The 15326-nt window shown below is 44.9% G+C and overlaps 1 protein-coding gene across 2 annotated transcripts in view; it reads right to left on the reverse strand.

Annotated features, from left to right (window-relative positions):
* Positions 1-497: 497 nt before the first annotated feature.
* The window catches only part of ache (acetylcholinesterase), a 32987-nt gene continuing 18158 nt past the window's right edge, over positions 498-15326 (reverse strand). For both annotated transcript variants that reach the window (XM_046329070.1, XM_046329072.1), the window contains exons 3-11: positions 12324-12428; positions 11785-11998; positions 11431-11694; positions 11029-11211; positions 10581-10679; positions 10031-10226; positions 9586-9778; positions 9278-9456; positions 498-1769 (exon numbers count right to left, since the gene is read on the reverse strand). In XM_046329070.1, coding sequence (XP_046185026.1) covers positions 1648-1769; positions 9278-9456; positions 9586-9778; positions 10031-10226; positions 10581-10679; positions 11029-11211; positions 11431-11694; positions 11785-11998; positions 12324-12428 — 1555 coding nt within the window. In that variant the 3' untranslated portion in view covers positions 498-1647. The remainder of the gene's footprint in view (positions 1770-9277; positions 9457-9585; positions 9779-10030; positions 10227-10580; positions 10680-11028; positions 11212-11430; positions 11695-11784; positions 11999-12323; positions 12429-15326) is intronic.

The following is a 15326-nucleotide window of genomic DNA, read 5'->3' on the forward strand; positions in this document are numbered from 1 at the left end:
TTTACTGCATTCTGACGCTAGAACAAACAACAGTGGGTGTGACTGACATTCACAAGTGCTCGGCTACATATAGGTGATTGACAGAGGTATGTGGATATATACCGACAAGTGCATACAAACACTATCGCTCTCGCACACACCGAAACACACACACCGAAACACACAGAGTGGATTGAGAAAAGTGCACGGAGTTCAGCGATGAAGTTCAGCGATGAACAAGATAGACGTGTGACATATAACATGACTACATGTCTATCTTGTTGAACGCTGAACTTGTGAGTACTGGTCCTCCGTGCACGCTTTTCAATCCACTCTGTGTGTGTTTTGGTGTGTGAGAGAGTGATAGTGTGTGTGTATGAACTTTGTATGCACTTGTCTGTTTATATCCATGTAGTGTAACACACACATACACACACGCACACGCACGCACACACGCACACACGCACATACGCACACACGCACACACACACACACACACATACACAGTCTTAACTGTGTTTTTTTTTCAGTGTAGTTATTTACTAACCCAGCACACAGCGATTTACATGGCTCCAGATTCCTATAATAATTGATCAGAGGTTTTAGGTTTGGACCCACCCAGACTACATCCCAAATCACACCCTATTCCATGTACTACTTTCGACCAGAGTTTAGTCGCGCATTATGTAGGGAATCGGGTGTACATTTGAGATGCAAAAGAAGACGCTACACAGACACAGATTGTATTTCTGAATCCCACCTCTTTTCCACATGGAGTGCACTACTTTCAACCAGAGCTTAGTAGTGCACCATATAGGGAATAGGGTGTTATTTGAGACATGGGAGAAGACACGACACAGATACAACAACAGATCACCTAACTAATAGTCAGAGAGAAAGAAAGAAGGATAGAAGAACGGGGGGGGGGGCAGATATAAGAGATGGACGAACGCCAAGTGAATGGATACATGGTTAGACAGTGGAACAGTGGTCATAATAGCTGTTTTAAATAAAGATCATTAAAAATAAGCAGATAGCGAGATTTGTATCAACTGGAAAATAATAAAGTGAAGTAAAAAAAAAAAAAAGAGTGATGTGGAACACAGAGGTTCTGTCGTACCACACTTCCGCGCGCACACACACACACACACACACACACACACACACACACACACACACACACACACACACACACACACACACACACACACACACACACACACACACACACACACACACACACACACACACACACACACACACACACACACACACACACACACACACACACACACATGCCCACGGATGCATGCATACACGCACACACACATACACACAGTCTTCAGAGGTACTGTAATGACACACCTTTGAAATGTTCACCGTTTCACAGCCTTCATCAATGACCACCTCCTTCCATAATAAATTTGATGCTGATAAATTGTCAGCTTATGGACGTGTTTTAGGCAGCCAAACATCTGCAATGGAAAAACAAAAAACACACAGAAAGTATGATTTGTGACACATTAAATGTGATTTTGTGGGGGAAAGGAATCCACTGTTTGGCCTTCGTCGAGTTAAACTGCAAAAGCCTTAAACAAATCATATCACATGAAGAAATGTAGGAAACTATGGAAGGACAAGGTCTTCATCATCTCTTTCTCTCTCTCCTCAGAGGTCAGTGCAGCGCTCCTGCTTGCTGTAATGGTCGAACTGGCTCTTCCAGTGCATCATGTAGGAGGACCAGCGATGGAACTCCACCTTCCACTGACGCTCTGCCTCGTCTATGTTATCTGAGGAGGAGGAGAAAGAGAGAGAGATTACCACAAGTCAAAGACAGGGTCACCACTGTCACCTACAGATGGAATCACACAATATCAGACATCATCCGAAAGGAACCCGAGAGACAGTGGGGACGAGCCAGGAAGCGACATCATCCCTGTTTATCTGACTAGGGGTCATAGGTCATAGGTCAGGAAACTAACCAGACATGTTTCACACAGACCTCTAAAACAGTAAAACACAGTGGCTTTTGGGGTTTGGAACATTTCCAATGAAAAGTTGGCATTATACTCATGTTTAGGTTTTTGGTATACAAAGATGGATCACACACACACACACACACACACACACACACACACACACACACACACACACACACACACACACACACACACACACACACACACACACACACACACACACACACACACACACACACACACACACACACACACACACACACACACACACACACACACACACACACACACACAGTGAGTCAAGTGGCTTGTGACATATGTTCTGTTTCTCATAGCAAAGGCCTTCTGGGAATTCTGACAAAGGATGAGGGAAAAGAACGAGGGATGAAATAGAAGTGTTGTACATAAAACATTTATTTTTATTTTTATATGCAACATAAAAGGATAAGAAAGTAGAAAGAAAAGGAGTTTTAGAGGCTTCTCACTGGGCCTGCCAAGATTGAGAATGATTTAAAATACCAAAGAGAGGATTGTTTTGTATAAAATAATATATATATATATATGTATAAATAAAACAAGTTGTGAGATAAAATTATATTAGCAAAAAGATAAGGGAATTCAGATTGAAAGGGGAGTGGATGGTGAAGTCAAAAATAGAAAAAAAGGTCTAAGTTTGGAGAGAACAGAGAAAAAGCATAAGGCCCTAGAATGAGCTAAATAAGGCCTAGGCAGTGGTGATGTCATAGAAGAGAAATAGAACTGGAGATGGTGTGGAGGGACCAGAGGAATTCCGTGATTCCCTTCACCCTGCTAACCTTTTTGGCTAAGTCTAACATTTTCTGATCTGATAGTCTACATATTGATCATTAGCCTGTACTGTACGCATTCACAGCTTAAAGCTGAATTGCAGTAAAATGGCAAAATCAGAAAAGGTGATAAAAGTTAGATCAAGAAGAAAAAAAAGTACTTTTGACAGGTTCGGATGGTGTCTGCTCTTCTTGCTATTCCTGTAGTCGAGTTGAATGGTACTAGGGAGGGAAGGGTTTGATAATGGTGATGGTGTTGCTGGAGTTGACTAGACGTCCTGACGTTCTCAATCCTCAGCTCTCTGTGGAAACTGGACGACTCCTCCACTAGCAGTGTGTAGCACCCACTTCTTCCCACTGTTTCTTCTGCTGCCGAAAGGGCTCACCACACATCAGTCCAGTGTATAAAGTCACCCGCACTAAGAGGGAGCCTTCTGCCAACACCACACATCAGTCCAGTGTATAAAGTCACCCTCACTAAGAGGGAGCCTTCTGCCAACACCACACATCAGTTCAGTGTATAAAGTCACCCTCACTAAGAGGGAGCCTTCTGCCATCTCCACACATCAGTCCAGTGTATAAAGTCACCCTCACTAAGAGGGAGCCTTCTGCCATCACCACACATCAGTCCAGTGTATAAAGTCACCCTCACTAAGACGGAGCCTTCTGCCATCTCCACACATCAGTCCAGTGTATAAAGTCACCCTCACTAAGAGGGAGCCTTCTGCCATCTCCACACATCAGTCCAGTGTATAAAGTCACCCGCACTAAGAGGGAGCCTTCTGCCATCTCCACACAGTGAGGTGAGGCTTACTGTATGGCTGCCACCTTGAGCGCTCCGTCCCAACTTTGCTATTTTGTGACAATTTTGGTGTTTATCGTTACTTTTCTTGCACTAAATGTATCTGCTATCCTTTCATATGATCGACAAAAAAACGTTTAAATATCAGATCGGAGAGTTACTAACCTCAATTTCGGCTTCAACTTTGACTCATCCACCCTGGGCTCTTTATGTACCGCCGATCCAAACTTCGGGCTACCCAAGAGGAAACACGAGCGAAAAAGAGGCAAGAGATCGGACGTCCTGTTGAGACTAAGGCAAAGGGAAAACCGGCCACCACTTCCCTCCATTCTATTGGCCACTTAATAATAAGATGACATCCAATCGTGGATTTGCTATCAAAGGGACTCTCGTAACTGCAATATTCTCTGTTTTTCTGAAACATGGCTTTCGGACAAGATACCCCGCATGGCTATCTAACTCGATGGATTCTCCATTCTTCGAGCAGACAAGTCATTGGATTCAGGGAAATCCAGAGGGGGAGGGGTATGTCTCTTCATCAACAACAGATGGTGTGCAGACTCTGCTGCAGTGGAAGTCTCAACCTATTGTTCACCCATGTTGGTATACCTGATGGTCAAATGCCGACCCTTCTACCTCATAAGAGAGTTATCTGTTATCGTGACTGATGTACATATTCCACCTCAGGACAACAACAACAACAAGCTGGCACTTATTAAACTGTACGAGGCTATAAACAAGCAGGAAACAATGCACCTGGAGGCTGCTTTTCTTGTTGCCAGCGATTTTTATTCCAATTCAATGCATTTTATGCACGTGAACTCAATGCATTTTATGCACGTTTCGACAAAAACAACACCGATCCGTGCACGACGGTTCCCGCCGTCCCAGAGGACTGGGCGATTTCGCTCTCCGAGGCTGACGTGAGTAAGGTTTCTGATTCTGATCAACACTTGCAAGGCTGCAGGGCCGAAAGGGATTCCAGGACGAATTCTCAGAGCATGCGCAGACCACCTGGTAGGCACCTTCATGTTTATTTTCGAACTCTCCTTGTCCCAGCCTGTAATCCCCACGTCTCAAGCTAACCACCATCATTCCTCTTTCCAAGAACTCTAAGGCTACTTGCCAATTTGCATACCACCCCAACAGATCTACAGATGATGCAATCTCAATTGAACTTCACACTGCCATCTACCACCGGGACAAGAGGAATACCTACAGTGGGGAGAACAAGTATTTGATACACTGCCAAATTTTGCAGGTTTTCCTAGTTACAAAGCATGTAGAGGTCTGTAATTTTTATCATAGGTACACTTCAACTGTGAGAGACGGAATCTAAAACAAAACTCCAGAAAATCACATGGTATGATTTTTAAGTAATGAATTTGTATAAGTAAGACATAAGTAAGACATAAGTATTTGATCACCTACCAACCAGTAAGAATTCCGGCTCTCACAGACCTGTTAGTTTTTCTTTAAGAAGTCCTCCTGTTCTCCACTCATTACCTGTATTAACCACACCTGTTTGAACTCGTTACCTGTATAAAAGACACCTGTCCACACACTCAATCAAACAGACTCCAACCTCTTCACAATGGCCAAGACCAGAGAGCTGTGTAAGGACATCAGGGATAAAATTGTAGACCTGAACAAGGCTGGGATGGGCTACAGGACAATAGGCAAGCAGCTTGGTGAGAAGGCAACAACTGTTGGCGCAATTATTAGAAAATGGAAGAAGTTCAAGATGACGGTCAATCATCCTCGGTCTGTGGCTCCATGTAAGATCTCACCTCGTGGGGCATCAATGATCATGAGGAAGGTGAGGGATCAGCCCAGAACTACACGGCAGGACCTGGTCAATGACCTGACGAGAGCTGGGACCACAGTCTCAAAGAAAACCATTAGTAACACACAACATAGATTAAAATCCTGCTGCGCACGCAAGGTCCCCCTGCTCAAGCCAGCGCATGTCCAGGCCCGTCTGAAGTTTGCCAATGACCATCCGGATGATCCAGAGGAGGAATGGGCGAAGGTCATGTGGTCTGATGAGACAAAAATAGAGCTTTTTGGTCTAAACTCCACTCGCTGTGTTTGGAGGAAGAAGAAGGATGAGTACAACCCCAAGAACACCATCCCAACCGTGAAGCATGGAGGTGGAAACATCATTCTTTGGGGATGCTTTTCTGCAAAGGGGACAGGACGACTGCACCGTATTGAGGGGAGGATGGAAGGGGCCATGTAATGCGAGATCTTGGCCAACAACCTCCTTCCCTCAGTAAGAGCATTGAAGATGGGTCGTGGAGGAAAGGAATGTCTCCGTAGGAAGCATCTCAAGGTCCTGGAGTGGCTTAGCCAGTTTCCAGACCTGAACCCAATAGAACATCTTTGGAGGGAGCTGAATGTCCATATTGCCCAGCGACAGCTCCGAAACCTGAAGGATCTGGAGAAGGTCTGTATGGAGGAGTGGGCCAAAATCCCTGCTGTATTGTGTGCAAACCTGGTCAAGAACTACAGGAAACATATGATCTCTGTAATTACAAACAAAGGTTTCTGTACCAAATATTAAGTTCTGCTTTTCTGATGTCTCAAATACTTATGTCATGCAATAAAATGCAAATGAATTACTTAAAAATGATATAATGTGATTTTCTGGATTTTTGTTTTAGATTCCGCCTCTCACAGTTGAAGTGTACCTATGATAAAAATGACAGACCTCTACATGCTTTGTAAGTAGGAAAACCTGCAAAATCGGCAGTGTATCAAATACTTGTTCTCCCCACTGTATGTGAGAATGCTGTTCATCGAGTACAGATCAGAATTCAACACCATAGTGCCCTCCAAGCTCGAGACCCTGGGACTAAACACCTCCCTCTGCAACTGGACCCTGGACATCCTGACGGGCTGACCACTGGTCACTATTACTCCTTTTTACAAGTATATATTACCATTAGTATATTACCATAGGTATTTATATATTCCTGCCACCAGACACTTTTCAACTCTGATACATGTATATCCTACATGGTGTGCAGACTCTAGTGCAGTGGAAGTCTCAACCTATTGTTCACCCATCTTGGGTCACTTTTTATGACTTTTTATGTATAAACCCACCTCAACTACTCACATTGAATAAGGTACTGACACTGACCTGTATATACAGTGCATTCAGAAAGTATTCAGACCCCTTCCATTTTTCCACATTTTGTTACGTAACAGCCTTATTATAATATTATTTAACCATTTTTTCCCCCTCATTAATCTACACACAATACTCCATAATGACAAAGCGAAAACAGGTTTTTAGAAATAAATAAATAACTGAACTACCTTATGTACATAAGTATTCATACGCTTTGCTATGAGACTCGACATTGAGATGTTTCTACAACTTTATTGGAGTCCACCTGTGGTAAATTCAATTGATTGGACATGATTTGGAAAGGCGCACACCTGTCTATATAAGGTCCCAAAGTTGACAGTGCATGTCAGAGCAAAAAAAAAACAAGCCACGAAGTCGAAGGATTTGTCCATAGAGCTCCAAGACAGGATTGTGTCGAGGCACAGATCTAGTGAAGGGTACCAAAAAATGTATGCAGCATCGGAGGTCCCCAAGAACACAGTGTCCTCCACCATTCTTAAGTAGAAAAAGTTTGGAACCACCAAGGTTCTTTCTAGAGCTGGCCGCCAGGCCAAACTGAGCAATCAGGGGAGAAGGGCCTTGGTCAGGAAGGTGATCAATATGGTCACTCTGGCAGAGCTCCAGAGTTCCACTGTGGAGATGGGAGAACCTTCCAGAAGGACAACCATCTCTGTAGCACTCCATCAATCAGGCCTTTATGGTAGAGTGGCCAGACAGAAGCCACTCCTCAGTAAAAGACACATGACAACCTGCTTGGAGATTGCCAAAAGGCACCTAAAGGACTCTCAGACCATGAGAAACAAGATTATCTCGTCTGATGAAACCAACTCTTTGGCCTGAATGTCAAGTGTCACGTCTGGAGGAAACCTGACACCATCCCTACGGTGAAGCATGGTGGTGCCAGCATTATGCTGTGAGGATGTTTTTCAGAGGCAGGGACTGGGAGTCAGGATCAATGGTAAGATGAATGGAGCAAATTAGAGAGAGATCCTTCATGAAAACCTGCTCCAGAGCACTCAGGACCTTAGACTGGGGGCGAAGGTTCACCTTCCAACAGTACAACGACTCTAAGCACACAGCCAAGACAACGCAGGAGTGGCTTCGGGAAAAGTCTCAGAATGTCCTTGAGTGGATCAGCCAGAGCCTGGACTTGAACCAGATCAAACATCTCTGGAGAGACCTCAAAATAGCTGTACAGCAACGCTCCCCATCCAACCTGACAGAGCTTGAGAGGATCTGCAGAGAAGAAAGGGAAAAACTCCCCAAATACAGGTGTGCCAAGCTTGTAGCATCATACCCAAGAAAACTCAATGCTGTATACACTGACAAAGGTGCTTCAACAAAGTACTGAGTGAAGGGTCTGAATACTTATGTAAATGTGACATATTGGTTTTTATCTGAAATAAAATTGCTACATTGACTAAAAACCTGTTTTTGCTTTGTCATTATGGGGTATTGTGTGTAGATTGATGAGGAAAAAAACAATTTAATACAATTTAGAATAAGGCTTAACGTAGCAAAATGTGGAAAAAGTCAAGGGGTCTGAATACATTCTGAATGCACTGTACTTGCATTCTCTTGTTTCTTTAACTCACATCGTAGTTCTTGTGTAGTTTAATTTTTTTTTTTTTATTCTATCTTCTATCATTATCTATATTATAATTATCACTACATAGTTGGGAAAGCGCTCTCAAGGTAAGAATATCACTGTACTGTTTCACACCTGTCGTATCATTAGCACGTGGTAAATAAACGTTGAAACTTCAAAGCATCTTTTGAATGCAGTAGACAGTTAGCTATAGCTAGCAAACTACCTAGCTAGCTAGTTTAGCAAACGAAACAAATCGATCTGCCATCAATTCTGCCAGCGCTCTCAAGGTAAGGCAACTAGATACTGTATATTAGATACAAATACGTTATCAAACACACCCCAAACAACAACAACACGTAAATCAACTGAATATGCACAATATTTTTTACAGAAGCTCTCAGATAACTCCGCTATTACGGCGCCATGGCTACGGGCCCATGGGCTACGGTCAAAAGTAAAGCACTATATAAGGAATAGGGTGCCATTTGGGAAGCAACAGTCCCATCCTTCTTCATCCAATCTGACCCTGGGTCAGTTTAGCAGGGAAGTGTTGTGGCTACTGTAGTGTGTGCTATGCGCTTTACTGACCATGCACAACTTTCCATTGCAAAACCAAGCAAACCACACCATCTCTCTCTCTCTCTCTCTCTCAGTTATTTTTAAAAGGTTCTGTCGGTTGATTGAGCCTTTTTCCCTGTAAAAGACTGTAAGCCGCAGCTAGCTCTCCTCGAATATTTCCAGCCATTAGCCCTCTGTATAAATCATTTAATGACCAAATATTGAGTTTAATAATGAATCTCCCTTACATATAATTGTGATTACAACAACCATATTTGGTTGTAAAATCTAAGCAGAGGGAAGAATATGAGGAAATAACGTTGTCAGTATGGTTGTACTGTCATGAGCATTGCTTTGATGTCCTTAATGTGCTGTTAGAGGCCCAGATTGTGTCATTGTAGTGTGTGTGTGTAACCCCCTTACCGGTGATGTTGAGGAGGCGTGGCAGGAAGCGGTTCCAGAATGCACACAGCTGATTCCGCAGGCCCTTGTGGATCTTCATGGATTCCGTGTTCAGACCCACGTGTTTTTGTTCACTGTTGGTGAACTGGGGCCACTTCCGCCTGCTATCCACACTGCCATCAAAGTTGATATTGGGGTTACTGGAGAGAGAGAGAAAGGTGGGAGAGGGTGGAGAAAAGAGACAGAATTGATTTAATTTCAGTGTGCTTCGATAGACACACACACCAACCCATACCCTTTTACAACTCCCCATTTCCCCCTTGTCTTACCCGGTGCGTGCGAAGTTGGCCCAGTATCTCATCATGCGTCGGCTCAGTTTCTCCTCCTCGGCTGTGTAGTTCAGTCTCTTCTCAAGCGGCATGCCGAACACAAACTCTATCTCGTAACCATGGATAACGCCCATCCACTCAGGCCACGCCAGGTTAGACGCACGGTGGTCAAACAGGTACAGGTACACTCCACCTAGAGAGTTTGGAATAGAGCATAGAATGAAATAGAACATGTATCCCCACTCTAGCGTTGTGTATGTCTCAAACAGGTACACTCCACCTGGGAACAACAATAGGATAGGAGAGACATTGGCATGGAATATCGACGCAGGACTTTGAGTTTTGACTTTTGGTTTGAACAACTTCAAACTTGTGTTATTCCTTTTGAGCACCATTGTATGACATGAAACAACGTCTTTGAAAAAGATTCGCGAACCATTCTTACCTTGTGAGTTCCCATCCTTCGCCGTGGCCCCTGCGTTGCCCGCTGGTTGCCCATTGTTGGCACCCTGGTTAGAGTGAAACTGGGCATAGCTCCTGGCGAAGTGCTGCAGGGGGCAGATGACATTATGGTCTCCGACCACATCGTCCAGGGCATCACGGTTCTTCACCCCGTTGTTCTCATCGAACCAGTCAGTATACTGCAACACAATACAACTGTATTCATCAATCATACTTATTATATACAATCACTTGTACATCCACGGTTGTCACAAAGTACTGCAACACAATACATGGTCAGACATTAGTGGTTACCCGATTGCCCTCGAGAGGGCATGTAAAACTGAACTGCCATGCAAGTGGAGTGTGCTCTGTGCTGTGGTTGCCCTGATTGATACAACTTTAGTAGGCCATATGTCACAGCGAACAACTAAAATCTGTCTTCTAGCTTGCCTATCAATTCCCCTTTTCTTTCCAGCACATGGCCCAATCAGGATTCGAACTGGCCACCTTTCAGCTACAGGTCCACCTCCTTAACCGGCTGGGCTACTTACCTGCAGAACCACAGCCTCCTGGCCGATCTCATTGGCATGCGGAACGCTCAGTTTCACGCTTTCCAGGAAGTCCTCGCGCGAGATCAGTGACTCATTGTCCTATGGGGAGTCAATGGAAGGTTTGTGTGAAATTGTATCAGTGACAGTGGAAACACACACACACACACACAAAACAGGCATGAATGTACAAACACACGCACCCACGCTACAAATGCACACACAGAGAAACACACACCAGGCACACACACACACACACACACACACACACACACACACACACACACACACACACACACACACACACACACACACACACACACACACACACACACACACACACACACACACACACACACACACACACACACACACACAAATGCACATATGTAGCCGCTCCTCACCCCCCCCCCCCCCCAAAACACTCCAACCCCTCTCTCTCCTCACATACCTTGCTGAATCCAGGGGCTCCATAGAGGAGGAAGAAGGACCCCTCATCCTGGTTGACCCCCAGCAGGATTTGGGTGTCCTTGAAGTTGCCTGAGCTGAGCATGGCCTCGGGGTTGTCTGGAAGGACCACGCCGTCGATGACGGGCACAAAGGAGAAACGGAAGATGGCAGACCACGGCATGACCTGAGAAGACAAAACAAAATGTATTTATGTCACCTTAATTTAACCAGGTAAGTCATTGAAAACACATTCCTTACATTTAACATACGTTACATGTGAACGTAAAACAGAAATGTACACGGAAATGCTATGGAAATGCACATTTAAATGTCAAATGTAACTCTAAAAGTAAACATAAATGTAAGACTTAAACCTTCACATAAATGTAATAAATGAATGTACCTGCCACTCCTGGTCAATGAGCTCCTGCGGGGGCTTGTTGCGAAGACAGTCCACCAGCTCCGTATCGTTACCCCCCGAGGGGCACCCGACGAGCTTCCCCAACATGACGGCCCTACGGTGGGCTTCAGCTGGCGTAACAGTGGCCCAGGGGCAGTTGGGGGCTCCACTCTGGAGAATGGCTCGGGTGAAGGTGGGTCGACTGTCGGGAGACAGGAGGTGCATCCCAACAGAGACTGCTCCGGCACTCTCCCCAAAGATGGTCACCTACGAGTAGTAGTAGTTAATAACAATAATATTGAATTTATAGAGCGCACAAGCTTGCTGACACACACATTTCCTCTTTATTATCATTACCTGTTTGGGGTTGCCCCCGAAGAAGTGTATGTTATCCTGGACCCACTGGAGGGCCATGCGTTGGTCTAAGAGCCCCACGTTCCCAGGGGCCTCTGAGGAGCCATGGAGAGCCAGGAACCCAAAGGCCCCGATGCGGTAGTTCATGGAAACCACCACCACCTTCTCCGAGTGAGCCAGGTAGCGGCCGTCGTACACGTCCAGGGACGATGATCCGCTGTAGAACAATACAATACAATACAACTTTATTGTCCATGTTACAGCGAACAATGAAAATGCGTTTCCTGCTCAATACCCCCAGATAGCACCTTCATGCATACACACAAACTTGAAAAGAGCACAGGGTCCTAGCCGCAGTGCAGCATCCCTGGATGGAGAGCATGTTGTACGGTTAAGTGCTTGTGAAATGCTGCTGGGATGTGAAAGCCTTTCACTTTCCAGATACAGATCAATTCCCTCCTTTCTTCCAGTGCCCTGCATGCATTTCCAACTGGTTACCTTCCGGCTACAGGTCAAGTTCCTTAGCCCACTGGACTACCTACCTGTAGAACCCTCCTCCGTAGATCCATACCATCACGGTGAGGTTGTGAGGTCTGGCGGAGGTGGGGACCCAGATATTGAGGTAGAGGCAGTCCTCGCTCATCTCCCTGTTGGAATGAAATCAAACTTTAGTTTGTAAACATCTAGCTACCACCTGGTATAACAAAACTTTTTTTCAAATGAAATCAAACTTTATTTAACCCTTCTGTGGTGTTCGGGTCTGTGGGACCCATTTTCAATGTTTACTAAACCTGAGACTCATTTGCCTTGGCTCATTAACACATTTTCATTGAGTGCACACTGTGCACCCCCCTACACATTTATATTACATATGTGGTGTTCGGGTCCACTGGACCCGAGGGTAATAAAAGTGTGTGTGTAGGTGAAAACAAGTAAAAATTAAACAAAAAGTTTTGCTGTGTGCCTTCTGTCTTCCTCCTCCCTGGGCCTGCTGTTTCAACATAGCACTTTGGAAGATGAAGAATGAAGAATTTTCAGAATATGAGGATCATGTCTCTGCCAATTCGGAGTCTGACAGTGAGTTGGAAGAAGAGGATGAGATTGACCCTCAGCCAGCCCCAGGAACAGCCTGTCAGCAGCCAGCCCCAGGACCAGCCCGTCAGCAACCAGCTCATCAGCAGCCTGCAGGAGGAGGAATATGGATGTTCAAAAATTGGGAAATGGAATGCTCTTCTTTCCCAAGGAATGAGCCACCCCTCATGGCTGCCAATGTGATAAGGAAGCAACCAGGGCCGACGCGGATGGAAGTTCCTCATGTTCTTTTGAACTGTTCATCTCAGACACCAACCAGGAAATCATTCTGGACTGCACTCATTTGGAGGGAAGGTATGTTTTTTTGGAGAGAGATGGAAAGAGATGGACCAAAGTCATTTACATGTATAGTTTGGGGTTCTTATCCTTGCTGGTGTTTTTAGATCAAATGGGGAATCCACAGAATCCCCGTGGGATGCAGAAACTGGCAGAGAACTTTTCCTGGCAACAATGTCTCTGGAAAACTTCCAAATTATTTCAGGGATTATCCGCTTCGATAACCGTGACACCAAACCAGCTCGGCGGCAGAGAGACAAGCTAGGTGCAATCAGGTCAGTGCGGGACAAGTGGGTCTACTGCCTTCCCCTGTTTTACAATCCTGGGCCCAACATTTCTGTTGAGGAGAAGCTTATGCCATTTAGGGGCCGTTGCCCCTTCAGGCAGTACAATACTATCTAAAACCGCAAAATATGGAATCAAGATCTGGGCTGCCTGGGATGCTGCTTCAACATATACGTGGAACTAGCAAGTGTATACGGGGAAGCCAGATGGAGGAGCCCCTGAGAAGAACCAAGGGATGTGGGTTGTCCTGGACGTGACACAGGACAACATCAAATGCAATAACTTTTTTACTTCGCACAAGCTGGGACAGGAGCTCCTCAAGAGGAAGCTGACGATGGGAGGAACAGCACAAAAAAACAAGCCAGAGCTCCCACCTCCGCTGTTGAATACACTGAACAGGCCTATCAATTCCTCTAAGTTTTTGTTTCGGACCGACACATCCCTAGTGTCCTATGTGCCAAAGAAAGGCAAAAAATGTGGTACTCATGAGTACGCTGCATAGGGATGGGAGAATCTGTGGCTAGGAACATCAAAAACCAAAAATCATAATGGATTACAATGCCACAAAAGGAGGTGTGTAGAATTATTTTTTAAATATATTTATTTTCCCTTTTCCTCCCCAATTGGTAGTGTCTACTGTCTTGTCTCATCGCTGCAACTCCCGTACGTACTCAGTAGAGTTTAGTTTAGTTTAGTTTATTTTATTTTTACAGGGACAGTGCACATTAATCAACGTTTCAGTAAAAGTGCCGAAGGTAGAGAGCCATGCGTCCTCCGAAACACAACCTAGCCGCACTGCTTCTTGACGCAACGCACATCCAACCCGGAAGCCAGCCACACCAATGTGTCAGAGGAAACACTGTACACCTAGCGACCTGGTCAGAGTGCACTGCACCCGGCCCACCACAGGAGTCGCTAGTGCGCGATGAGACAAGGATATCCCTGCCGGCCAAACCCTCCCTAACCCGGACGACGCTGGGCCAATTGTGCGCCGCCCCATCAAGCGCAAGAAATACATTTGCAACACACACACACAGTAAAACTCTGTCCCTCATGTGGTGTGTAGACCGGCCTTAACTTGTGTTCAATGGGGCTCATTTATCATTTCCATACAATAATGTATGTAAAATGTATCTTTCCAAATTGTTCAGTTCAAAGCAATAAACATCGATAGTGATGAAAATTTTGTTTCATTTATATTTGTTCAAGATAAACATGATTTATTCCGCCCATGTCTTTATTCCGCAAATAGCGTTTTTATTGATAAATGTGATCTAGCAGAGGTAAATGGCAAATATTAACCATGTATGCTCTCTGTATGGCTTGTAATTGATATCAGTCAACATCTCAGTATTTTTATGTCAGTCGTTCTGGCTGTATTGTTTTAAAAACCCAATAATGTTGTGGGTCCATCAGACCCGCAAACATTGGGTGAATAACAACAACATGAACACCACACAAGGGTTGAAGTGCATTTAAAATCGCAAACATACTTTAAAGTAAAACAAGGAAATGAAGTAAAAGCAAACAAGTAGCAATAAAATAGATTAATAATACAAAACTTAAATAAAATGCATCCCAAATTGGCACCCTATTCCCTTTTACCCCTTTTTCTCCCCAATTTCATGGTATCCAATTGTTGTAGTAGCTACTATCTCATCGCTACAACTCCCGTACGGGCTCGGGAGAGACAAAGGTTGAAAGTCATGCGTCCTCCGATACACAACCCAACCAGCCGTACTGCTTCTTAACACAGCGCACATCCAACCCGGCTGCCAGCCGCACCAATGTGCCAGAGGAAACACCGTGTACCTGGCAACCTTGGTTAGCGCTCACTGCGCCCGGCCCGCCACAGGAGTCGCTGGTGCGCGATGAGACAAGGACATCCCTAC

The sequence above is a fragment of the Oncorhynchus gorbuscha genome, linkage group LG25, assembly GCF_021184085.1.
Source record: "Oncorhynchus gorbuscha isolate QuinsamMale2020 ecotype Even-year linkage group LG25, OgorEven_v1.0, whole genome shotgun sequence".
NCBI classification, from domain to species: Eukaryota; Metazoa; Chordata; class Actinopteri; order Salmoniformes; family Salmonidae; genus Oncorhynchus; species Oncorhynchus gorbuscha.